This window comes from Alligator mississippiensis, chromosome 1 (genome assembly GCF_030867095.1).
Source record: "Alligator mississippiensis isolate rAllMis1 chromosome 1, rAllMis1, whole genome shotgun sequence".
Classification (NCBI taxonomy): domain Eukaryota; kingdom Metazoa; phylum Chordata; order Crocodylia; family Alligatoridae; genus Alligator; species Alligator mississippiensis.
This window is the reverse complement of record NC_081824.1, coordinates 85,184,412-85,211,687: the sequence shown is the minus strand read 5'-3', so window position 1 is coordinate 85,211,687 and position 27,276 is coordinate 85,184,412. Positions and strand designations below refer to the sequence as shown.

At 44.1% G+C, this 27,276-nt stretch overlaps 1 protein-coding gene across 3 annotated transcripts in view; it reads left to right on the top strand.

The window, feature by feature from the left end:
* FAXC (failed axon connections homolog, metaxin like GST domain containing) overlaps positions 1–27,276 on the top strand; it is a 67,536-nt gene that overhangs the window by 19,016 nt on the left and 21,244 nt on the right. For all 3 annotated transcript variants that reach the window (XR_002089939.2, XM_059732220.1, XM_006276070.3), the window contains exons 3-4: positions 1,163–1,359; positions 14,278–14,495. Coding sequence is in view for 2 of the 3 variants with exons in the window: in XM_059732220.1 (XP_059588203.1) it covers positions 1,163–1,359; positions 14,278–14,495 (415 nt within the window). In the remaining variant the exon portion in view is untranslated. The remainder of the gene's footprint in view (positions 1–1,162; positions 1,360–14,277; positions 14,496–27,276) is intronic.

Here is a 27,276-nt window from a genome sequence, read left to right as displayed (position 1 = left end):
AGAGGCTAGGAATGTCTGTCTAAACTAGGCTTACTGAAGGCCTGAAAGAAGGTGGAGGCACTTGACTTTGGGATTTTTGCCTATTGCCGCTCTTGAGAAGATTGAGGTGGACTTTAGTCCCTCTTTCTCCCATTTTCAGTATGCGTATGCAGATTTGCATTTTCTATCTCAGGGCTATGAGGATATTTAATATTTATAAAGTGTTTTTAAGAGGAAAATTGCTGTTTTGTGTAAGTCCCAAATACTGTTGTTGGTTTTTGTTCTGTGATGAAAATTCTTCAGCATATTGGGTCCTGTGCTGTGGGATGCTGGATGCCTTTAATCCTCTTTGGTTTTTAATAGAATAATTAATACAAAATCATGCTACAGCAAGTGTGAAGGGCAAGTAACATTGCAGGATCAGGCCTCCTGCTTGGTATTAAAAATGACAGGTAAATTTTCTTGCTTTAGCATTACTTTTGCTGGAAAAACTTTTTGCTTTTCCCTTTAGGCTAAGTACTGACAGTCAAAAAGCCTGAGACTGAATTGATTCAATCTGTGCAGGTTAGTGTAAGCTGTATAGATTGAACTGATAAGCAAGTGAACAGACATTCACTTTTGATTTGAGAAATGCAGCCACATGCCTGCAATGGCTTAGACCAGAAGCCAGGGGGTGGTAGAGCACATCTCCCTGCTTGACCGAAGCAGAAAAGCATGGCCCAAGCCTCTCTGCTTGGGCAAAGGCTAGCCCACCCATCCTGTAAGAAGGGAGTTGCGGGGGAGGTGCAAAGCATCCTGGGATGCTGGGGGACTGTATGTTATCTTGAATCCGGAGAGGATCTGGGACAGAAGTTCAATAAACTGATTTAACCCAAATCAATTAAGTCTGATGCTACATTCATCCATATTTATCGTAAACCGTTTTTGACCATTTTGAAACTGGTTTATGTGCCCTGAACTTCTGTTGCGTTACAGATCTGAACTGATTTCTGATCCCTTATACTTGTTTATGTGTAATTTCTGTCCCTAAACTTAGAGTCAGGTTGTTGCTGTTTGGTAGTTACCTTGAAATTAGAATATTGCTTTTGTGATTTGGATAATTGCACCTTTTTATTCTGATTAAACAGAAGCTGAAGGGCTTTTTGTGTATGTTTTTTGTTTCTTTACTTGCTTCTTTTCTTAGAACTATTTTGATGGAAAACTTTCCCCTCAAGGGAAAATGCCCTGGATTGAATACAACCACAAAAAAGTATCTGGCAGTGAGTTCATTATTGACTTCTTGGAAGAGAAACTTGGAGTGAATTTAAATAAAAACCTTGGTCCACATGAAAGAGCTGTTTCTAGAGCAGTGACAAAAATGGTGGAGGAGCACTTCTATTGGTAAGCTTGCATGATAAAGCTAATTCTGTTCTAATGCTACTAAACCTGCAGCTGCATTTTTTGCCTGGAAACAAATGTCTATGTGGTCTTTCAAAAAAAAAAAAAAAATCAGAACCTACTTGTCGATCTCACATTCCTTTTCATTTCTGAGAATTGGTGCCTGTCTCTGCTCCTGCTGTTGGTGCTGTAGTGGAGTAAAATGACTGTAATAAGGATTCAGACACAGTCCTTTCTCTGCAACTTTATAAAAGCCAGTAATGCAGTGATTTTTGCAGTTCTTTCACACAAACTTGCTTGGCAATCTTATCCAACCTATTGCTCAGTCTAGTTAATAAGTGACTAGAATATGAGATTGCCAAAAAATGAGAAGAAAAATCTATCACTTAGTCTTAGTATGGTATAGTAATGCAATATTTTGAATTAATTCTAAGCTATATATATTTGCATGGTCACCTTCCTCCAATACAGTTTAGCTGATCATGTTTCATTGTTTTGCTGTTAGCAAAACCTATTATGAGTACTAATACATTGTTAGTAGTCACTATAACAGAAAAAGGTAGTTAAGCATCCAGGTGAAGAATAAAATTGATGGAGTTAGCAAATATAACAGTTTTAATATTAGTAATCTACATGTTTTATTAATACATTTAAAAATAATTTCTGTATTTGCTTTCCCTTATTTTTTTCCATTTATTTTTCAGTCATTTTTTCCAAATTGGAATAAAAGGAAGTAAAGTAAGAAAAGAATTATTGGATCATTCAGTCTCTTTCCCTGTAAATAAATGGATTGTTCCTTGCAGTACATTTTCTAGTCTGGATTCATTTTGTTGAATTAGCTTTTGTGTTTTAATATTTTTCATGATGGCATACATGAAAATGAGTTGACCTTGGTTGTCTGTGTACCTCCTAGAGTGGAGATGAATGGCATCTCAGGTACACAACCTTTTACATTTCCTCTTCCATTTTATCCATTGCATGCTACAGAACCGTTCTACAGTGATTTTGATTTATTTCTATGTGGATGCACTTTAATATCAAAATAATCAGATTTAAATTGTGGTTTTTGGAACACAAAAGCTGTTTCTAAATGTATTGTCGACAAATAGTATCTTCAGTTGATCCAATAAAAGATGTCACCTCCAAAATCACCTTGCCTCCATATATCAATGATGGCATTTCCTCAGAACTATGCATTGTTGTCAGGCTCCTGTAGCTGCCAAGGCCTCAATCCAACTCTGCCTTTAGAAGACAAGTAGCACTTACACAGCTGAAGTTAGCTATGTTAGGGGTATTTCTGGCCATTTAGGTGTATTTTGGACCCTCCTTTCCCTCAGGAATGTATATAAATCACAACAATAACAAAACTGAGGAGGGGGAGGGCAGGCCTTTCATCTTTTAGCTTAGGAGATGGGGTATGGATTGCAGGTTATATTCATCCAGAGGGCGTTTAGAGCTTATGGTTTCCACTACTAGCAAAGTGCTCCACTCCTTAGGTCCTCTCTTCTTCTTCTGTTGGAGCTGGACCATTGGGAGTCAAGAGGGTGAAATACATGGGGTCAGAAGGGGAACAGCCATACAGGTGTGGCTTAGTCAAATAAGACCTGTCCTGGAAGGCAGTGTGCCCTGGGTTTTGACTCCTGCTTCTTCCCCCAAAGGCATTTTTTCATTTAGTCGTCATTGTATAAAACTGGTAGATAGGAGTGGGATAGCTTCTGCATGGCCTTCAGACAGCTTCAACAGGACATGTGAAAGATGTTCCTGGCCTTGCCTTGTTCATGGCCTGGTGGCTTGTGCACTTTACTGGGAAGTTGGAGATGTAGGTTCAAACACTATCTAGGTGAGGTAGACCTAAAATCTAAGTCTCTCAGTCCCTGGCAAGTACCCTAACCACTAGCCTATTGGGCCCTCTTACTCTAGCATCACTCAGTTGCTAGTTGTGGTTTTTTGTGATTTAACATTTTTTCACAGAGTTTATGTGCCTTCCTGGCTAAGATAGTGACCACAATGCAGTTGGGTTTGACATCCATGTAGGAGAGGAGATGAGAAGAAAATCTACCACAGTAGTTTTTAACTTTTAAAATGGAGACTATACCAAAATGAGGAAGCTAGTTAAAAGTTAAAAGGGTCCCCAAAGAAGGTAAAGAATTTGCAAGCAGCATGGGAACTGCTTAAGAACACCAAATTGGAGGCACGGAGCAAATGCATACTGCAAATAAGAAAAATAAAAAAAAAGGAAAGGGGACCAAAAGAAAGCCAGCATGGTTTAATGGCAGAGTTGCAGAAGCAGTAAGTAGAAAGAAGGCTTCTTTCAAAAAGTGGAAGTCAAACACTATGAGGAAAATAAAATGGAGCATTACTTCTGGATAATCAAATGTAAAACTGTAATAAGAGAAGCTAAGAAAGAATTTGAGGAGAAATTTGCTAGAGATGCAAAAGATAACAACAAAAATTCCTTTAAGTACCTTAGAAGCCAGAGACTTGCCAGAAAGTCAGTTGGGCCTCTGGATGATCAGGATGTAAAAGGAGTGCTAAAGGATGACAGGACCATTGCTGAGAAACTAAATGTGTTCTTTGCATCTATCTTCACTCTGGAAGATAGGGAAATTCTGACACCAGATCCATTCCTCTCTAGGGACAAGTCAGTGGAGCTGACACAAATTTATGTTTCATTTGATGAGGTCATAGTGGAAACTGATAAACTAAGCAGTAGCAAATCACCAAGACCTAATGACATTCACCTTAGAATCACGAAGGAGCTCAGATCGGAAATTGCCAAACCGGATCTAAATCGGATTTATGCATGTGGTTGCATACTAACTATAGTATGCAACCTATCACAAAAACCAGCCTTGGTGCCAGAGGACTGAAGGGTTGCTAATGTGACTCCAATATTTAAAAAAAAAACTGTTTAGAGGGGGCCTGGGGAACTACGGGCTGGGTGAACCTAACTTGTGTTCCTGGAAAACTGGTAAAAACAATAATAATATAAAAAAGAATTGTTCAGCACATGGATGAATATGACTTACTGGGGTGGAATCAACATGGCTTTGTCAAAGGGAAATCATATCTTACCAACCTACTCGAGTTCTCTGAGGGTGTCAGTAAGCAGGTGAATTGAGGTGATCGAGTTGACATAGTATATTTGGATTTCCAAGAAGCCTTTGACAAGGTCCCTCCACAAAGGCTCTTAACTAAGTTAGGCAGTCTCAGGATCACAGGGAATGTCAACTCGTGGATTAGAAATTGGCTCAAAGATCTTTCTGTTTTGTATGATGTCAGATATCTAGTATCATCATTCATTGTGCAGATTCTATCTGTCCTGTCTGGGCATTTTTAAAGATTGTGGTTTTTGATTAAGTGCTGTGCTGTTGGCTGGACACTGAGTTCACACAGGGGGCTGTCCAAGATGTTCATTTTGTAGAGTGTTATTCTGAAGCATCTTTATACGGATCTCAGTCTGTTCAGCTTGACCCATGTTTCTCTGTCAAAGGTGTGCCCACTGGGAGACTTGATGTTGGTATAAAATACTGTAGGAATAGGTCTGATCTTTCCCAGCAGTCAGCCCACTCTATTTCTGCCCATAGGTTTGGTTCAGCATCCCCAGTCTCTTCCAGGAGCTTGTGGGCTTCATGTATTAACAGTTTACGACTCTTAAGCCTTCATATCTTTGGGTCTTCAGTTAACAGTTGATGGAACAGGTGATTTTTGTCATCTCTTGCCTCTATTGCCAGTAATGATGTTAGAGTCTGTTTTCTTATGTCACTTGGTTTAGTACATGGAGTACATCTGTGTGTGTGTAAATTGTGCATCTTGATATGAGTCTTAGTGCATTGTTCAATGTGCTCTTAGCTTGATGATTGTCCAGGTGGAAGAGTGATAATACTGATTTATTGATGCTCAACTTTAAAAGCCACTTGTGGAGATTAGCGATGAGTTCCATGTCTGTACTCAGTATCTTTTCCAGTTTTGTCATATCAATTCCTTGGGCTACTATGGAGCTATCATCAGCATTTGTATCGCTTAGATGTTGTATGTGGGAAGTCTGAGATTATGTACATTAAAACGTATTGGTGCTAGCACTGACCCATGAGAGACTCCATTCTTCAGAGTTTATACTCTGTTTTTTTTCTCTCTGACTAGTAGTGAGTTTAAATGATCTGCTGCCGAACATGTTCATGATGAAAGCACATAACTTGCACTTGGGTATCATAGAGTGAAGTTTATATTTGAGGCCTTGGTGCCATACAATATTATAGGCTGCTATAATGTCACTCAACTATATAGAACAAAGAGTGATTATAAATGTTGAGTTTTCAAGAAGGAAAGAGGATCCCCCCAAGGATCTTTGTTGGGACCAATGCTGTTCAACATATTCAGAAAATATCTGGAAGAGGGGGTGCATAATGAGGTGGTCAAATTTGTGGATTTTGTGGATGAGAAAATTATTCAAAGTGGTAAAGACCGAGGCAAACTGGGGGGAACTACAGAAGGCTCTGGCATGCTTGAATGAATGGGCAACTAAATGACAGGTTAAATTCAATGTAGATAAGTGCTAAGTGATGTATGTGGGCAAAAATAACCCAAACTATACATACAGTGATGGTCTCTACATTAGCTCTTGCCACACAGGAAAGAGATTTGGGAGTCTTTGTGGACAGTTTGCTAAAAACATCAGCTCAGTGCTCAGCAGCCATCAAACAGGCAAACAAAATGTTAGGGATAATTAAGAGAATTATAAACAAATCAAAGTATCATTTTTTTCCCTTTATGAATCCATGGTGTGTCCAATACTGTGCCCAGTTCTGGTTCCCACACTGCAAAAAGAATATAGAAGAACTAGAGAAGGTCCAGAGAAGGGCAACAAGCATGATTAGTAGCATGGAGGGGCTTCCAAATGAGGCTAGGCCTATTCAGAGATGCTACGGGTGGGGGGGAACATGATACAGGTTTACAAAATATTAAGTGGCAAAGATAAAGTAAGTAGGGATTTATTATTTATCAGCCCTCTCAATGCAAGAACTATGGGTCACAAAATAAAACTAGTAGATAGTAAGTTTAAAACTAACACAAGGAAATTCTTTTTCACACAGCATTGCCACCAGATGTTGTGGAAGCTGACAGTTTAGCCATATTTAAAAAGGTATTGGACAAATCCTTGGAGGAAAGAGGCATCAGTAGCTATTGCACAGGAAGTTAGGAATACAGCCTCTGAATCAGAACTTCATAGACCTTAAATGCTGGAGGCTGCAAATGAGAGAGGAACAGTGGGGGAAAAAAACCCTTATCATACACAGTTCACTCTCTCTTTTCAGCATCCACTCTGCCAGTGTGTGACACAGGATATTGGGCAAGATGGATCTATGGTCTGACCCGGTAAATGTCCATTCTTATGTTCTTAAGGTCACAACAGAGAGCAAGTGCCTGAAGTGACCAATGGCCACCCTGCTTTTAAACTAAGAAAGAATATAGCAGCATAAACCTCTAAAAACAACTCGTTTCCAAAGAACTTCAAATTTGGCTCATAGTTGACCTGCCAGTGGTTCTGATGCAACAAAGTACATACGCTTATGTACATAAATATTGTCATAAAAACCAAGTTAAGTACATGCTTTAGTACTTTCCTGGTTCAGAGTTGGGTTCACTTTGTTCATATGCACTATTTGAACCAAGGTTCCCAGAAATGAAAGGCTGCCTAATCTATTTAGGTTGGAAACTATGGGAACTTGTACATGTGACACCATTACCATATACACGTGATGGAAATGTCACTTTGTGTGGCTTAATGACATCACACTGTACAGGGTGCAAGAGGTTTGAGGGTTTTAAATTAGTTTGCATCATTGCAAATTGCGACAGTGCAGCTGTCAGCTTGCCCCCTGGCTGTGGGAGAGGCGGGCAGGCTCTGCCAAAGAAGTAAAATCAGGTCCCTTGCCACTTCTGCATTCAGCAGGCTCTTGTGGCTGGCAGAATGCCTGGGGCTGCCGTGGAATTGGCTGGCTTTCCCCTAGGGCAGCCTGGGAAGGTAGCAAGAGTGTGGCTGGATTTGCTGGTGGCTGGAGAAGGCAGTGGGAATGGTGCATGGGCACTGGAAGCCTGGGTGGGTTGCTAGCTGCCTGGGTGCTGCCCCAGCTTGGAGGCACCTGATCCAACACTTCCCCAAGCCCACTCGGGCTTCCAGCACCCCATGCACTGTCCCCATTGCCTTTTCCAGCTGCCAACATACCCAGCCGCCCTCCTGCCACCTCCCCGTGCTGCCTTGGGCAAGTTGAGTGTGCTAATGGCTGGAGAAGGCAGTGGGGATGGTGCATGGGGCGCTGGAAGTCCAAGTGGGCTTGGGGAAGCGTTGGGTCAGGCACCTCCAAACTGGGGCAGCACCTGGCCAGCAAACAGCCTGCGCTCTTGGACAGGCTCCAGCTCTGGCTCCGGCAAAATAAGAAAAGGATTGGGCCCCTTACCATAACGTGATGGAAAATTAGAAATAGTTAATGGTTTAGTCCTCAGTATTTTGTTCTTTGCCCCACTGTTTCAATTTAGGGGGCATAGAATAAAACCCTGAGGGCTAAACCCCCGTCACGTGTACAAGCACCCTATGTTTTTGGCTGAAAATGTGCTCAGAAGGGCACAGGGAAAGTAGGATCTAAATCTGTGTAAATGGCCCTAAATAGTGTTCTTATGGCTATCCTTAGCTGCATGAGTGCTACTTACTCTTTAAAAGGGAGCTGGATTTGTGCCTGGTTTTTGTTTTGTTTTTTAAACTAATATGGATGTCAGGAGGAAGCTAGTGTCTTTGAAACCCAAATGACCCATCTCCTCTTCCTTTTACTGATTGTTACATATTCCATCAACTCACTGTTTTAAATGTGAAACTCTTCAGAGCCAGACATATAGATCTGTTGTGTCTCTCATTACAAATTATTCTCTCCTACCTCTTATCCCTGGTCTATTCCCGGTGAGCTGACTCAGAACTTTTGATAGAAATTGAGGTTATTGAGATGGTGACTCAGAGAAGGGGCAATGGAAGATGGACAAAGACATTGCATTGTATTGTTTGTTGTAGTGCAGTAGCTACATTAGTGAGGACTGGGCTTGAGCCCATGTAGTTTTCCCTGCTACATTGAGGCAAGCTTTTCCAGTGCAAGTCCTCCTCTGAACCAAATGAAACATTTGCTAGTTTGACTAAAACTGTACCATTGCAAATCCTGTTTTGCAAAGAATTGCCTTGTTTATATAGCTTCTTTCCCCACTGTAGCTACTTTAGTATAACAACGCTGATCCAATTTCAGACTAAGCAGGTCCTGAGACTGAAGCATTTAAAAGGGCCTTATTTTCTGTTCACTTAGGGTATGGACACATGAACACTTGGAGCCCTTTCAAAAAGGGAATGTTTTGAAAGCACAGAGCCGGTACATACTATTGCAGAAAACCTGCTCCAGCTTCAGCACTCCCTCATTCAGGGGCAGAGTTGGAGCAGCATTTGGATCATTTTCAGCTAGTTCATCCCTAATAATTGGAATGAACTGGCTGCTGCCTTTTTGCAATGTTTCCTCTTTTGAAAGGGGTGGACGGTGGGGGTTTCCACCTTCCTCTGCAGTGAACAGCATGGCCCTCTACATAGGCTCTCTCAAGCATATATTCATAGAAGCAGGATGTAGGCTGCCCTGGTTCCTTTGCTTTACCTGTGGCAGATTAAGGTGTTGATGTTTTATGTTAGGGTTGATGGTAGTTTTATGAGGAGTTTAGATTATGGATTTGTTTAGGATGGTTTGGATAGGGATGATCCTGCCCCAGGCAGGGAGTTGGGCTAGATTAGGGATGCTCATCCTCTAACCCATGGGCCGTATGTGGCCTGAGGAGCCATGGCAGTTGGCCTGTGGGGCTCCCCACAGGTTGGAAAATTTGATGACGGGGAGCAGTGGCAATACCGCCACCCTCCCCTGCTTTCAAATCCTTTCCCCTCCCTCCCCGTGGGGATGGCCCAGAGCCAAGCCATGTACCCTTCCCCCCCGTTGGGGCTGGGCCATGCCTCCCTGCCCATGGAGCTGGGCTGTGCACCCTTTCCTGCCTACAAGGCTGGGTTGGCACGAGAACATGCCCCCTTCCCTCCCTAGAGGGCCAGGTCAGGGCTCCTTCCTGCTGCAGGACCTGGCCATACTTCTTTTCCTCCCAGCAGGGTTGGAGCTGAGTCACACCATCAGGGCCATCCCTAGGGGAGCGAATCAGGGCGATCATGGTGGGCCCCATAGAGTTGGGTGGAGCGGTGGCTCCGCATTCAGCCGCTCACTCCCCCCCTCCCTGCTGCTATTGATGGCGGTGGCAGCTTCTTTGGTCCCGGGCCTGTGGAACTGGAGTCGGGGCAGGGCCCTGCACGGGCTGATTTGCTCCAGGCCCCGCACCCTGTTCGGGTCAGCTCTGCACACTGTCTTCCCCTTCCCCCACAACAGGGTGAGGCCAAGGTTGGGCCATGCCCTTTTGTTCCCTTTGTCCCCCCATAGACTGGTTGATGCTTCCTCTCCCACCTCCCCCCATATGGCCAAAAAGATTGGGCACCACTGGACTAGATGACATCTGGAGCTCCCTTTGAGCCCTTCTTCTCTATGATTCCAAGCTTTTGTGTGTCCTACCCTTACACTCATGTAGTTCATGAATAACCGCATTGACTGTGGTGGGATTATATCAGTGTAAAACTGGCACGAGAGGAAAATCAGGCCCAGAAGCTATATCTGTGTAGTAGCCAGTAGCATAACTGAGTGGGGGCTAGGGTTGCCAACTCTGACTGAAGCTATTCTGGGAAGTGTTTTTTCCCAACATAACATAATGTCATTAGTTGAACCCGTTCACAATATCAATTTCCCGGATTGCTTTCAGTAGTCACCGGGAGATCGATGTCGATTCTGGTTGACTTCCGGCCAATCCAAGGGGGCTGGCAATCCTAGTGGGGGCAAGCAAGGCAACAACCCTTGGTGCTGCCTTCTTTTGGAGGGTGCAAAAAATAGTTGCCACTGCAGCAGCGGCAGACAGCATAGCTGCAATTAGCAGTGTGGTAGCTCAGTGCTGCCACGTACTTTGTGGCTGCTCTCAATGCAGAGCTGCCCTGCTACATCTTTGGCAGTAACACTGTGCTGATTACACTCGTATTCTCACAGTGGTAGAGCCTTCTTGGTTTCCAGTGAAAATTTACGGCGGGACACTGAAGCCTCTAATCATGGCATTGTGATACTTGTGATGTCAGGGGACTGTTTGCAGAGTAAGGGTTATGGAATGAGGCTCTTAATAGCAGATTACAATATTGAGTTTCTTTGTTTTTTATGATTTTGTTGCTTTAAATATATTTATTACAGACCATTTACTAGCATTTGGGAAATCTGGTCATAAATAATGAATACAAAACTGAGCTTTTCAATAAAAAAACAAAGTAACATGTAAATTCACAAGGAGCAGGTTTAGAACCATATAAAAATAGCTGGGATAATGCATCACAAAATGTAGTGTTTGTATATATCTTAATTTAATGCATGACTTGCTTGTCTTCCATGACTAGCCCATAAATATGTGGTGGTGTTATCTTATAGATGTCCATAGCAGGATATACAACACAAATTACTGTGTTAAAGATTTGAAAGCATTCCCATTTAAGCTTCCGTGCATTATGATACCTTTATTCAAATTTTCTTTTTCAAGTTTTGTGTTTAAAGATAGGTATTTTTAAACGCACAGAGCCGGCTCTTGCAGTCTGGTATCTCTTGGAAACCATCTGATTTGAATACCTCTGGCATCTTACAAGCTATTTCCTGCAAGAAGTGCTACCATAGAGTTTCTTCAGCTGACTGGAATGAGTTCATATAAACTATCTTGATACCAAGAATTACATTTAATGTAGTTAAACTTGGAAGAGGGTACAGATATGCACAAGAGCATCTGATTCATGTGGCCCAAAATAATGTGCGGCACCTTCCCTGAAATGTAGCAATAAGTAGTTTGCTGTAAATAGTAATCAAAGAATACCTGCTCTTGTCTTTCTGGCGATACCAACTATTTTATTCCAACGTCCTCTGGAAATTTTTTCAATGTCCCCTGTCTAGACAGGGGACAGGGATACATTCCTCCTTCAGACCTAGTCTCAGCCAGTAGGCTTCCAAATAGAATAGTTGTCTATCAAAACTAAACAAAATGGGTCTAAAACATCCCAGTAATAAAGAACGTAGGCATTAAATGTCCTTAGTTATGATAAAACAATAAAAATATATTATGACATTCAGAAATGTTAGTTATGAGTTCATCAATTTAAAATTAATGGTTACTTCTAGCCTCTGTGGGAAGTCTTTTGTCCTTTCAAAGTGTAGTGTGTCTCTTTCTGCTTTGTAAGGGATAGTTTAGACTAGGAAAAGAGGTTGAGATTAAGTCAGGTTTCGCTAACCTACCTTGGATACGTTTGTTTACTATGACCAAATGTTAGCTGCTTATCCCAAAGTAGATAAACTGGTTGGATCATAAGCTGGTGTACACTACCGCAAGTCCACAAAAATCAGTTGAGTTTACAGAATTGTACACCAGCCAGCATTTTGAACTTGCCCTAATTTGCTACCTTTGAGATTCCCTTTCTTTTGAACACCACTCTCTTGTCTTGCAGCATTTCAGATAGGGGATGCAGCCTAGCCAGGGCTGAGGATTCACCTTTCCCATCCTATCTCCTGACCTCTCTATTGAGTCCAAAGTAATTACCTGTGTTTGTGTTTCAGATATGCTATTCCCTTGTACCAGTGCTATTTAACAAGCTATAATTATTTTATTTCTATACAAAAATTTTGCAGGAATGCTAGTCAGAGGGATGCAGATACTTAAAATAATCATGTAATCATGTCATTTGAAACTGTTCCTTAAAGCATACATACAGGTGTGTTGTGCATTAACATGCACAGGTGTGTTGTGCATTTCCTAACTTTGCCACTTGAATAATGTCCTTTTAACAGATTTTAAGTGCAATTACAGATATAAAATGAATGCGTCATGGCTGTTAAGTACACATAAACCAATCTTTGGAACAGTAATATACTTTTAAAAGACCCTAGGTTGGGTCAGTTTTTTAAGTGGCCTCCAACTGGCCTCTACATTTGAACCTGCAGTTTTCTTGGCACACACTTCTTCATGCTTAAAAGCATGAATTAGATTGAGTAAATCAGATGATGTCTACTTAGGTACTTTTTGCAGGCACAGATCCAATTTTGGAGGCTTGTGAAAACTGTGATCCAAGACCCATCTGTACAAAGTGGTAGCCTCAAGTCTGAGAATGATCTTAAAACTGGGCTTTTACTGGATTACCTAGCAGCATAGTTGTTTATCCAGATTAGTTTAATATCCCTCTTGGGTACATCCACTCCTAAAGAAAAGGCATATTGCTACAAACTGTGATGTGAATCTTAGGGAAGCATTTTTATTGTGCATGCTAATTACTTTTGTGGAAAATCTTTCTTCTTTCTGTCTTGCAAAATAGAAACTGCTGGACATGCTTGATTATGGTTGGTCCAGTGCCAGTTTGCTGGTAAGATCTGGCAGAATAGTTATCTTGAGAAGACTAAAGAGCTGGATTGGTTGTTTGTGACAGCTGTGTTTTTCTAACAACAGCGCACCAGAGGACCATCCTCTTTTTCTTGCTATCATATTACGTGTCTGGCTCTGTTTTCTGAAACAAGTAGATTCATTCTGTTGTAACATTCCTCCTCCAGGCTGATTCTTTTTCCAATACCGATCAGGTCAATGGACTGAGATGCAAATACATTGGTTTATTGAAGTATGTTTAATCAGATTATTGAGCAATTCCCTTATGCTAGCTGCAAGATCAGGTTTCCAATCATGAATCAAGATTATTAGTTTTTATCCTTTGACCTAATACAGTAATATGGAGGAAAAACCCCTATCAGACAGTTTAAAATATCCTTTTACTTTCAGACAATTTTGTCTTCCTTCTTTTTTCATTTCTGTTCTCTACTGTTTGAGGATTAAAATAAATAAATAAATACATTCAGACACCTTTTTATTCAAAGATTTATGTTAAAGTAAACAATCCCATGAAGAAAACTTTTAATTTATATTTATTTTGGTTAAGTTATAATGAAGCATACCGTCTAGGAATAAAATGTGTCAAACACAAGGCAGCCACATTATTCTTTCTTGATTGTTTTTCATTTTGCCCTCTTAAATTAAATTTTAAAATTGTGTACTTTAGTAGACAGATATGTATTGAATTAATTTTGATTAGTTTATAATGTCTCTAGTGCTCTGTTTTGAAAGTATTGTTATCTTAAGCTTTTGTTGCATCTTGCTTAGTTGTTGAGTTTACATTTACCACAGGATTAGGACTAGTACAATGATGAATGGAAATCACTTTTCAAATGGGAGAATCTAGATTCTGATTATTTTGTCTGGGAAACTCCAGACATTGGAACAGTTTATTGGAATTTTATATATATAATTGTCTCTCTCTATTTCATAAAATCATAGGAAAGTAGGGCTGGATGGGACTTTATAAGGTCATCTCATCCAGCCCCCTGCTCAGGGCAGGCTCACCCCTGACTATACCATCCTTTGTAATAATTCAACTTTTTAGGCTAATTTAAGCTAAGTTATCATGCCTCCGTCAACAGCTTCCCAAAAGTTCAAAATATTTACACAGCTTTCATATTTCACAATTTAGAAATTACTCCAAATATCAATATGTATCCATAGACATCCAGTGTTTCAAGACACTCTCAAGTGCATGTGAACTTTTGTCACAAGTTATTGGCTAGCTTTCCCTGAGCCTAAGATCCCTTGAAGTCCTTGAGTATTGCATAATATCCTAACATACTTCTTTTGAAAGGTGATCTATAAATGTGTTGAACTGTGTGTGCTGCAAAGTAGTAACTTGTTTTCACAATATTGTAGGACACTGGTGTATTGTCAGTGGGTGGACAATCTCCATGAGACTCAGAAGATGCTTTCATTTACTGGCCCCTTCAGTGACCTGTTGAAGTGGATTTTGTGCCATCTAACAAAAGGAATTGTGAAACGAGAAATGTATGGCCATGGTATTGGCCGCTTCTCTGAGGAAGAGATATACAAGCTGATGGAGAAAGACATGCGGTCTCTAGCAGGCCTTTTGGGTAATGTACAATATATCATGAACTATATTCTCCATAAACACTTTTTGTGATCAGACATACTGGAATGCTCTCTATCAGGCTGTTTTACATTCTGTTTTGTTTCCAAACAAAGTATATATAATCCATCCCAGGCCTATCATTCAATGGTTGTTTCATCCTTGAACAGAAGATATCTCTTTCCTACTATCTGTATATGCATATATTGTCGAATTCTGTTTCCACAGTATACTTATTAGGAATTGTAGTGTGCATGTAGGTATACATGCTCAAGGGAAGAATTTTGGCTAAAATATTTTAACCAAATATTTGTAAAACTGATGTTTGAAAGATATTTGAACCTATTGTGTCTATTTTGATGAATTGAGTGTTTTAATTGATGTTAGCATCTTTGGGTAAGGCAGCTTCCTAGCAGGCTTTAATTGTTATTACCTTGATATTCAAGATGGCTGAGTTGCTGTTGGAATATGGCACAGTGTAGGTAGTTGAGAAAACTCAACCAAATTACTGACCACCTTTTAAAAGTCTTCTGGTTTCCTGCTTTAAAACAGTTAATTTACTTCTGCTCACCTTTGATAGAGAAATGTTGTTCAACTAGTCACTGAATAAAGCAAAAGTGACACTTTTGTAGTAATTAACATGCAAGAATTTAAGTTGCTTAATCTTATCATTTCCTCTGTCTTCAGACTTTTTACTTCTTCATACATGTGTAGTAAAGTTACATTTTTATTCAGTTAACTTGTGTAAATATTTAGAAAGAAAATATGTCGGAGAGTTGTGGATATAGAAGGAATTTACTGACTGCATATCTTATTTTGGGGACCATTCCCCCCCCCCCCCGGTCTTGAATGTGTTTTATAGTTACTTTTTCATACCTCTGCTAGCATCTGCCTGCTCTGGAGGATTCTTTGAGATTCATAGGTTCCTGGAGGATAAGGAGTTTAAGTATAGAATATAAGAGACCATTATATCATCTAGTTTAGGAGTGGGCAATTATTTCAGCTGGAGAGCCACTTAATGACTTTTGGTGAGCTGTCGAGAGCTGCAAAGATAGCCCTGCCCCTTCACAGGTGCCCCACTCCGATTGCCATCTTGGAATCAGAAGTCCTACTCCTAACCCTGACCTTTACCAGCAGAAGTCCCTCCCCTTACCCCTGGAAGTACTCCTTTTGGGAGCAGGGTTTGCCATTTTGGAACCAGAAAAAAACAAATTCATATACAAAAAATTAAACTTCTGTTATAACATATTTTAATTTTATTTAAAAAAATATTTTTATCCTGATTTACATGTGTTAGCATAGGGTATATAGAGTTGATCACATAATAGCTCAAACTAAAGTCTTACTCTTGTACATTGTGTGTGTGTGGGGGGGTGTGGGTGTGGGGTTAGTGGAGGAGGTGTGCATGGGTGTGGGATTTCTGGGGGTTGTGAAGGGGTGTGGGGGTGGTGGGTGTATGTGTGGGGTTTCTGGGGGTATCTGTGGGGAGTTTGTGGTGGGGTGGGTGCAGGGGTGTGTAGGGGTGAGTTTTGTGGGGGGAATGGGGTCCCCCACCGTATGCCCCCTTCTCTCCCTTCCCTGGCACACAGCTCTACTGCCAACAGCAGAAGCAGCAGGCGGTGGGCCCTTGGGGTGTTCATGGCCTGTGGCAGACAGAGCTCCATGGTGGCCAGCTGAGTCCTAGGGATTAGGGGTGTACTGATAGAGACTTTTTGGGCCAATACAAATGGCCAATTTTTAGCAAGCCATGTTGGCCAATACCAATTCGATTCTATTATGCCAGGCAGCATGGAGAGCAGTGTGCAGCTGGTAAGTCTGTTGTGGGGGAAGGGGCGTTGTGGAGGGGCAGATTGAGGTCCCCACTGTGAGGCATAGACAGGTGCTGCACAGCCCGGGTAGGGCATGGGACGGAGCTGCAAGTGGCTCATCTGGGAGGAGGGAGGGGGTGGCTCCCACTGCTATACATTCTGGGAGGGCATGGGGGGTGTGTGCCCCTGGATCTGTGTGCGGGGTGAGGGTGGGCTGCTGCTATGGGCTGGTGCCAGGCTGTTCCTGATGCTGGGCTGGGCTGGGCTGGGCTGGGCTGCACTCAGGGTGGGTGGTGGCGGTGCTGGCAGGAGGGCTATGGGGGGGTGGGCGGGTTGCAGCTACCCAGAAATCACTAGCTCTTCTTCAAGCACTGCTGCCACCTGCCCTGAGTGCAGCCCAGCCCAGCCCAGCCCAGCCCAGCCCAGCCCCCTGGCAGGAAGAGCCTGGCACAGCCCTGGCCCACACTAGCAGCCCGCTCTCACCCCATGCGCATATATGGGGGGGCCCCACACCCCCATGCCCTCCCAGGGTGAAAGTAGTGGCAAGAGCTGCCCCCCCCCCCACACCTCTTGGATGAGCTGCTTGCAACTCCCTCCTGGACCCCATCTCAGCTATGCAGCTCCTGCCCTTGCCCCAGCCCCAGCCCACTCCTTCCCTCACTGCAGGGGCCGCGTTCTGCCCCCCCCACACCCTTTCCTCACAACAAACTTACCAGCTGGACCCTGCTCCTTGCTGCTGGGCTGCGTTCCTGGCCACTTGCATCTTGTGCTGTGGCTTTGTACATGCAAGAGGCATTTATCGGCAACATTATTGACCACATCAGGAGAAAAAAGCCAGTTGCCAATACTGTCAATTTTCCTTATATTGGTGTTGATCTGATACGGTGCACCTCTGCTGGGGGCTGCATATGGCAATATGCAGCCGGGCCAGCCCGTTGGCATGCACCTTCAAACCAGACCAGACTGGCTCCATGCCAGCATGTGGGACTTGTAGCATTGCAGGTGGGAGCCACATGCCAGTGGACCAGGCCAGGCCGGCTCCATGCTTCCATGTGGGGTTTCCAGCACTCCAGCAGGAAGCTGCATGTGGCAACATGGAGCCTGCCTGGCCTGATGGTGAGCGAGTTGCCGTGGCTTCTGTTCCATGCACTGTCAGGCCGGGCGGGCTCCGTGCCATAATTTGGGGCTCCTGGCACTGCAGCCAGGAGTGCATGCTGCTGGGCTGGGCTGGGTTGGCTGCATGCCTCCATGTGTGGCTCCCCGCTGGAGTGCTGGAAACCCCACGTAGAGGCACAGAGCTGGCCTGGCCTGGTCCACTGACATGCAGCTTCTGCCTGCAGTGCTAGGAGCCCACATGCTGGCACGAAGTCAGCCCAGCCTGGTTTGAAGATGTACCAATGGGCTGGGCCAGCTCCCTGCTGTCATGTGCAGTCCCCAGAATTCAGAGTTGTGTGTCACTGTGGGGTTCTGCCTACCATGGGCCATGAGTGCCCTGAGGGCCTGTTACATACTGCTGCTGGTGGCAGTGGGGACTGTCATAGGGGGGTGGGGGGCCCTTCCCCCCACACACACACCCCCATAAACCCCACACCCACCATACAAGTGCGCCATCTGGCCAGGCAGGCTCCCTGCCGCCATGTGTGGCTCCTAGCACTGCAGGCAGGAGCTTCCCTCCCCACTCACCAGCTGTCCAGTCACCCACCCATCATGGTTGGCACCTCCACAAACAGCTTCCAGCTGGAGTGCCAGGAGCCCCACAGAGGTGGAGGCACAGGGCCTGCCCTGTACAATGGTGTGTGACCTCTGAAAGCCTGTGCCTCCTGCTGGCTTTCTGAGGGGCAGCTGTGGGCTGGTAATAATTGTTCTTTGAAGGCCCTGCAGGCCTTTTTTTTTTTTTTTTTTTTTGGAATGGCCTAGAGGGCTGGATTTGGCCTACAGGCTGGATTTTGCCTGCCCTAGTCTAGTCTGACCTCCTCTATAACACAGGATATTAAACTTCATTGCTACCTCTGTATCGAGTCCAATAATTCATGTGTGGCTAAAGCATATCTTTCAGAAAGGCATTTAGTCTTGATATGAAGACCTCAAGATCAAGGTGAAGAGATGGAGAATCTACCATTTACCTTTATAGTTCCACCCTGACCATTAAAATTTTGTTCCGCATTGAATTTTTCTGGCTTTCTATTTCTAGCTGTTTATTCTTGTTACAACTTTCTTTGAAAAATTAAATAGCCCTATAAAGAGAGATACTAATCAAACTGCCTCAAGCTGCCTCTCAATCTGCTTTCTGATAAGTCAAACAGATTGAGCTACTTAATGTTCTGACTGTTGGGCATTTTCTTCAGCTCTGGAATTATTTTGGCTCTTTCCTGTACCTCCTAAATTTGTCAACATTTAAATTATATATCACCTTTATATGCCTAAATGCCATTTAAGTAATTTGGCAGACAAGGTTCTGTAGGTAAATCTGACATCTTTTATTAGAGCAACTAAATAGTTGGAAAAATTGGCAGGTTATCTGCCTTGCCTGTCATCTGATAACCCCAGGTAACCTGCCTGCATTTTACCAGCTACATTCTACCACCAGGTCAACATTTCCCCCTTTACCCCCCACACCTACCTGTCTCACACCTATTGTCTCCCATTCCCTCTGATCCTCACTGCCACACATTTGCATTTTTCACACATCTGCATCTTGCATTTTGGCTTGTATTAAACCCAGGAGAGCACACAAAACATCAGGAGACTCTCCCTATGCCTGAAGAAGGGTGTTTGTGCCCAAAAGCTTGCAAAGAACAATTTTTCTGACTATTTAATTGGTCTAATAAAAGATACTACTACATTTACCCAAAGAAATTTTCAGTCTAAAAGTCATGAAGTACTAAGTCAAATGCCTTACAGAAGTCTAAGGGTATTGTAACCTTTCTCAGGTACTATATAGTCTCAAAAGAATCAAGTAAGGTTAAGCCTTGTTTCTATAAAACCATGTTAACTGACAGTAATTATATTTCTATTCCTTATTTGCTTATCATATGAATCGTGCATCTGCTTTTCCATTATTTTGTCTGGGACTGATGTCAGGTTAACTGGCCTATTTGACCAGGAGATTCTGGCATACTTCCAATTTTCTAGTCTCCTGGAATTTCCCCCATATCCAAGATTTATTAAATATTAGTACCAGCAAGACAGAGATCTCCTTAGCCACCTCTTTTATGTTTCATAGGTCCAGACTTACTGATTTATAAATCATTTATCCTGATAGCCTCCTTTTTTACTTTGTGTGGAGAAATATTATTTATTTCACAGAAGTTTTCAGTATTTTAAAATTTGTTTTCACTCTGATTAGGAGATTTGGATTTGCTGCCAGCCTGAGTTCCTTTAGAACTTAGGTGAGATCAGACTGTTTCCATGAAATGCTCCTATTTTGCTGGCTTAGCCAATACCAACCGAATTATGTTTTTGTCTTATTTTTTTCTGATCAGCTCTGTCTTTTTGTAACAAATGGACTAGCATGAATTTTATTATCATTGTCATCATCACATTATATGAGTGTGTTATCCTGTTTCTTCCCAAATTAAAGAGAAATATTAATCAAATACTTTTGCCTTCAATGTGGTATTATTATAAACACATTTATTATCTCCATCTAGTAATGGGCCCAATTGGATTTTGCATATCTTGGATTGTTTTTTTTCTGTCTGTTTTGCAGGGGCAGCAGTGACTTGCAGTTGTCGCTGTGCTGTGTGCATGGTTGTGATTGCAATCTAGTGGCTGCCAGCAGCAGCTGTTTTTTTTCCCATCAACCTCCCATCATTCTCCCCTTGTCAGTTCCCAGGGAGGTTGCCTCAGGCACTCTGTCTTAGTTATGCCACTGGAACCACCAACTTCCAGTCTAGTGTCTTCCATAATTCAATGTTTTTCATTAAGATAAGGACCAAATTAGAATGACCTCATGTTGGATTAAATCCTTTTTGCGTTTAAAGTATCGTACGAATTCTTAGAAATTCTAATTACTATTGACTACTGCCTACATAACACCCCCGGAGTCTGTCCGTACCTGATTGATGTTCTTCCAACAACATCATTCTTTCCCTATGTTATTGGCAGTGCTTAAGTTATAAATCATGCTGCAGTCTGGTTTGATTCAGTAATCTGCACCAAAGGATTAGCGGTTGGATTTGCCAGTAAGTTTACCATGTCCAGTACGATAAACTCAATGTAGCTGCATCCATGCTGTGATCTAGGTGTGGTAATTAACAATGATCTTGGTTTTCTGTGATTTAAAAAATTGCAAATTCTCTGATTAAAAATGTCCAATTCTCTGATTAAAACCCCCAAATCCATGATTAAAATGAAAGGCCACTATATATATATATATGTGTGTGTGTGTGTGTGTGTGTGTGTGTGTGTGTGTGTGTGTGTGTGTATATAATATATATATAAGTATCAGTTGAACACAATGTTTTATTGATATATGTACAGTTTTAAAGCAATTTGGAAGCCAACCAGTGCCTCAATCACTATACTAAAATAAATTCTAAATACCTATATTTTTGGCATTTGATTTTGGGTTTTTCAGCATGGAAAATTAGAGCTCCAACTCAGGCCACTCTGTATACCTCAAGGAATTATGTGCAGAAAATTCAAAATTATGCCCAAGAAAACTCAAAATTATGCAAAATTAATTACTTTTATTTTTATTTTTACAAATTAAATATAACACTATCTGAACCTTCCTTAGAAATATATGCAGGTACTTTGGTTGGGGGGTAAGTGTGGGGTGTGTGTTAGGGGGGAGATTTGTGAAGGTATGGGGGAGTGTGTAGGGTTTGTGGGGGTGTGTGAAGGGGTGTAGGGGTGTGTATGTGTGTGGGGTTTGTGGGCAGGTGTGGGTTTTGTGGTGCACAGCTCCTGCCATCGGCAGCTCGGCAGCAGCAGGCATCAGGCTCTCAGGGTGCTCAAGGCCACAGCAGGCAGAGCCCCCGGCGGTGCGCACATCTGGCTGAGTCCCAGGGCCTGCATGTGCTGGCATAGAGCCAGCCCAGCCCGCTGCTGAGCACCTTAAGACCACATTGGCTTGGCCCCGTGCCAGCATGTGCAGATTGTGGCACAGCAGGCGGGACCCATGTGTCATTGGGCTGGGCAAGCTCTGTGCCTCCACGTGGAGTTTCCAATACTCTAGTAGGAAGCCTCCCATGGAGACAAGCAGGAGCCCGGCTGGCCTGATGGTGCGCAACTCCTTGCTTCTATTTGCAGCTTCCTTCCCAGCCTGATGGCACGCAGCTCCCAGTCCATGTGCCACCAGGTCAGGCCGGTCCTCCACATGGGGCTTCCCGCAGATGCCTCTCCACTCCCTCAGCCCCCACCCACACATCCCCACCTGTCCCGCTAGCTCTTCCCACAACACCTAACACTGCCCTCCACTCCACAGGGCTCTTCCCAGCCCTGCTGGTGCATTCCATCCCTGATCTGCAGCCTTCCCCTCCCCCCCAGCCCTACTGGAGGGGGCCCCTGCAAGCCCCACTTACCCCAAAGGCTCCGGGAGGGAAAGTGAGCCTGAGCCAAGCCCTGGCTGACTGAGTCTCAGGTCTGCCCCTTCCCCTCTCCCTCCCCCTCGGGGCCAGGGCTTAGCGTTTGCCCCCTTTTTTGCAAGAAACTCTTGCAGGCTAGAACTCTGCCAGCCTGCAGAGAGCTCTTTGCAAAAGTGGAAAATCTGTGGATATCTACTGAAATGAAAAATCTGCTTTTTTCTCCGTTAAAAGGGAAAATCCCCGTTTTTTTCCCGTGGGAAACAGCATTTAGACACATAAAGGTGATTATAGAATTTGGCTCAAAGAATGATGAAAACAAGGACAAGGCAGGGTAGATTTACACCTTATGAATTAACTAAATCAGAGTTATATGAGCTTTGATAAGCAGCAGCTTACTTCATCAGCAGGGATGCTGGTTTTCTCTAATTTAAAAAAATCTCCAATTTTCAGGTTAAAAAAAGTAACCCAAAAATCCACATTTTTCTGTGATTGAAAATGAAATGCCAGTAATACACACACACACACACACACACACACACACACACACACACACACACACACACACACACACACACACATGGTATTTCATTTTGATCATGGAAAAATGTGGATTTTGGGTTACTTTTTTTAACTTGAAAATTGGGGATTTTTTTTTTTTTAATCGGAGAAAACCAGCATCCCTGTTCATCAGACACTATGGAGGGACCAGGATCCCTGCTGGCTAACATTGCTGAGTGATAGGGACAGTTAGCTTGCTCCTACCTAATTAGTTAGTCTTCAGCACTGGGTGGACACAACTACACTTCTGCTTTGGGAGACACACTCTGCTGCTCCTGGCAGGCTATGTGAGGGCAGTGCTGCCAGGCACAGTAGTCACATGGTCATAGATGCTCTGTCAGGCACAAGGTTGGCAAATTTGTGCTTCCCATGTGTTAATATTACTACTTTCTGAAGAGTATTTTTACATGAGATCATAATAGATTTGTTTTCAGTATTTTGTGGGTTTGGAAACTAATTAGAATATCAAATGACGGTAAATGGATCTCTGCCCTACCGTATTCTGCACTGTTTCCAACAGCTGGAGCATTATTTAGGGACACAATTGGTCTTTTTTCAGATGTGCATAGCTGCTGATGTAGACAGTCTTGCCACATGTAAATTAAATAAGCATGAAAAGTAGGACTGGTTCATTCACTGTTTTGCACTGGTTGGCGAGTCAGTTATGAACTCATCCTAACTTTCTTTGAGTGAATTCAGTATTTATAAGTATTCTGTGAATGGGCCAGTGGTTAGGGTGCCATTTGAGGAGAGAATCACTGGCCCCTTCATTTATGAGGTATTTGCTTGGGTTGATATTCTGGTCCACAAATGGCTTTTATTTGTTCACAGGTTTATGGGCTTAGTAAAAAATAAACTAAAAAGTAACCAAACAAAACAAAACAATGTCCCTTTCCATTCCTCTCAGTTTCCAATGGTGTTGGATAAAAACGGTGCATAAAAATGGCTTCACTTTTTAAATGCAGTTTTGTCATATGGTTGAGAACATTGCATTTTACACATTTAATAAAGTTAGGCTGGAAATGAGAAGGTTTCTAACTACCAGATGAGTGAGTTTTTGGAGCAGCCTTCCAGTGGGAGGAAGGAAGCCACAAAGCATAATTAATTTTAAGATAGCATTTAATCAAGTTATGAGTGGCTTCATGGGAAGTATTAGGCTATGGTAGGAAGGGGACATGGCTCAGTAGGTTCATTACAGGTCTGTGTCTTATGACTTCCCATATAAGCATATTACATTCTTAGTCTGCATTTCCCAGTGTTTGTGAATCAGATTCACGACTTGACAAGTCCAATAAACTTCAAAGGGACCTGTGTGAAATGTCTTATTGTAAGTCTGTAGTAATAAATAAAACGGGAGGGATGAACTTAATAATAGTTAGTCTGGCATTGTTATGTCGTCTTCATAGCCAGTGAGAAAGCATGTATAAATCTGTATGAACATTGTATTTTAGTTTATTGTGCTGTCACGCTAAGCATTTTCACGACACTGGCAAACTACATAGAGTCGGTGGCGATGGGCCAATAGGGGGCACTCGGGCACTGCCCCACCAGTTTAAAAGATAACACACAAAAACTGTCAGCTAAATAAATAAAAAAGAATAGTATCGTTAATTGGAAGTATCCAAAACAGCATTCGTTGAACTAACAATGTAAACAAAAGTAATAACATTTTTTTCTTGCCTATGTCTTCTAGTAACATAATCAATGATTATGCTCGTCCACTATGCATACACAACAAAAAGTTGAGTATGAGCAGTAAGCACCTTGGGGCGATCTCTTTAGCGCTCAAGTGGCGCATGAGCAGTAGAAACACCTGAACAGTGTGAATGGATGGCAATAACCACTTGCTTAAGTGGACAGTGGGGCACCTGTACTGATGCCCTAGCCCAGGTAAAGAGCTGTTACCTAGGAAACTGGAGGGGGAGGGGCAGAGGGAGGGAGAGGGCAGGGCCTGACGCTGTCAGTCACCCAAGGTTTGGCTCAAGTTGACTTTCCTTCTGGAGCCTGTGAGGTAAGTGGGGCTTACAGGGGGGTTGCAGGGCAGGCAGGGAAGCTGGCTGGGTGCTCCAGCAGGGAATAGGGGCTTGCAGTCTGGGAGCTAGGAGGTTTGCAGCCCAGGAGTTGCGGGGGAGTGGGGGGTTTGCAGCTAGGGAGCTGGAGGGTTTGAAGCTGGGTATCTGGGGGATTTACAGCTGGAGAGTCGGGGTTTGCAGCTGGGGAGTGGGTGGGATTTGCAGCCTGGGAGGAGTGGGGGGTTTGCAGCCAGGGAGCTGGAGGGTTTGAAGTTGGGGGATTTGCAGCTGGAGAGTGGGGGTTTGCAGCCTGGGATCTGGGAGGTTTGAAGCCAGGGAGTGGGTGGTTTGCAGCTGGGGAGCTGGGGGGTTTACGGTCTGGGAGCTGGGGGGTTTTGGGGAGCTGGGGGAGTTGCAGCCGGGGAGTGGGGGTGGGGGGTGTGGGTTTGCAGCCAGGGGCGGGGGGGGGTTAGTTTTGATAAACATAAAAAAATTACGTTATGTTTTATAGCATTGTTTTTGTAAACAAACAAAAATTAAATAAACAAAACAAAAAAGGATTTGAAACTGGATGATTCAGTATGATGCTTCCCCTGCCCCACATGTCTCAGAGTTCACCAGCTGTGCCTGCACAGAGTGGGTATATTTAAGAGAGGTGAACCGATACACTGGTCTGATATCCTATTGGCACCAATATAAGGAAAATTAACTGTATTGGCAATCAGCTTTTTTGGCTTATGTGGCTGATAATGTAGTTGATAAATGCTCCGTGCATGCACAGCTATAGTGCAGTACGCAGGCAGCCAAGAGCACAGATGGGCAGTGTGGAGAGCAACTGGGTCTGGCTGGTAAGTCTGTTGTGAGGGAAGGGGTGGGGGGAGGGAGGGAAGGGGCACAAGGAGGGCAGATTGAGATCCTGGTGGTGAGGGAGGGAGAGGGGCAGAGGCAGGTGTTGCACAGCCAGAGCAGAGTTGTGAGTGGAGAGGGCTGCGCACACCCCTGGGAGGGCATGGGGGGCTGTGTGCCCCTGGATCTTCGAGCAGGGAGAGGGTAGGCTGCCATTGCAGGCTGGGGCTGGGGTGTCACTGGGTTCTTCCTGGTGCGGGGGCTTAGCCGAGCTGCACTCAGGGCAGGTGGTGATGCTGGGAGCGGGGCTACGGGCCCCCTCTCCCCATAGCCCTCTCCCAGTGCCGCTGCCCGACCCGAGCGCAGCCCAGCCCAACCCCCTTCTGGGAAGATCCCGGCAGCAGCCCCAGCTGCAGCCCCAGGCTGCAGTGGCAGCCCACCCTCACCCTGCAAGCAGATCTGGGGGCACAAGCCCCCCATACCCACCTGGGGTGCATGCAGTGGTGGGAGCCACCCCCCTGCACCCCCTGGATGAGCCGCTGTGCAGCGCCTGCCTCTGCCCCAGCCCCAGTCCCTCCCTCACCATGGAGGCCTAGATCTGCCCTCCCCCTTCCTCCACTACAGGCTTACTAACCAGATGTCTCTTTCTATGTGGACCAGCTGCATCACAGAATCGGATTGGTATTGGCTGATATAGCTTGTTAAATATCAGCTATCAGTATCTCCCCAAAAATTCTCTATCAGTGCACCTCTAATATTTAATACAGAAATGGAGAAGCATAGACATTTATACAACAGAGAGCAACATGAAGAATCTCATTGACATCCTGGAATATTATATTGTTGTTCGTTAATATTTGCCATTCTTTCTCAAGTTGAATCGTATCTTATTATATGTGTAGTAAGATATAATTCTTAATAGTGCTCTTTATTTTATGAATTTCTGTGGCGCTCTATTTTCTTATTGTATGTATATCCATACTGTATATAGAAAGCATTGTAGGCTGTATGTAGATTCCATTGACCCACTCTGTAATGGACATCCCCCTTTAAAGGACATTCTGGGGCAGTGCGGGGGGATTCAGGCTCTTGAGAGGTCATAAGTTCTCTATGGAGAAGGCCCTTATCTCCTGTTGATCTGCAGAGATCATGGTTTCTGTGGCTAGGGGCAGAAGTTACACATCAGCCAGTTTAAGTGGTCAGAAACTGGTTTAAATCTGTAATGGAACATAAGTTTGGTGCACATAAATCAATTTCAAAATGGCCAAAACTGGTTTAAGACAAACCTGGTTGAATGTAATATCAGATTTACAGATTTGGGTCAAACTGGTTTGTGGAACTTCTGTCCCAGACCCCTTGCTGGTTTAAGGTAAATTAGAGTCCCCCAGCATCCCAGCATGCTTTTCAGTCCTGGTCTGGGCTGTGCTGTCTGCTTCAGAGAGCAGGGCTTGCCCTGCCCTTCTGCTCTCTAGCCAGAGCAGGAGGCGGGGACATGGGCAGATGCTAGTAATATGGCCCGCTAAGGCAAAGGGGCAGGGAGGGGATTTATTTCTCCTCCTTCTCTCTGCTTGGCCTCCCCGGGGTCTGCCTAGCCAAGGTGGAGCAGCCTGTCAGGATCCGCCCCCTCCTCTCTGCTCCAGGGGGTGGGTGTGGCCAGAGGCCGGGGCTGGGGCAGAGGCTGTGGGGCTGAGCTGGGCGGGCCGGGGGTGCTGCTGAGGGCAGGCATGGAGGCCCCCCCCCCCCCCCCGGCCCAGCCTCAGCCCCAGGTGAGGTGGGCAGATGGCGGGGCCATGCCAGCCAGCTCTAGCCAAGCTGCCTACAGCATGAGCAGCCAGTAGAGCAGAAAGCTGGGCAGACCCTGGTTGGGGTTCCTGTGCCCGTGCCCAAGAGGGAAGACAGGGAAGTTTAATCCCCTTTCCTGCCCCTGCTTTGCCTGAGACTGCTGCCTTGGCTGGCTTTGCCGACGCCCCCTGCTACATGAGCGGCCAGTGTAGTGGAAGGCTGGGCAGACCCCAGCTGGGGTCTCCGTG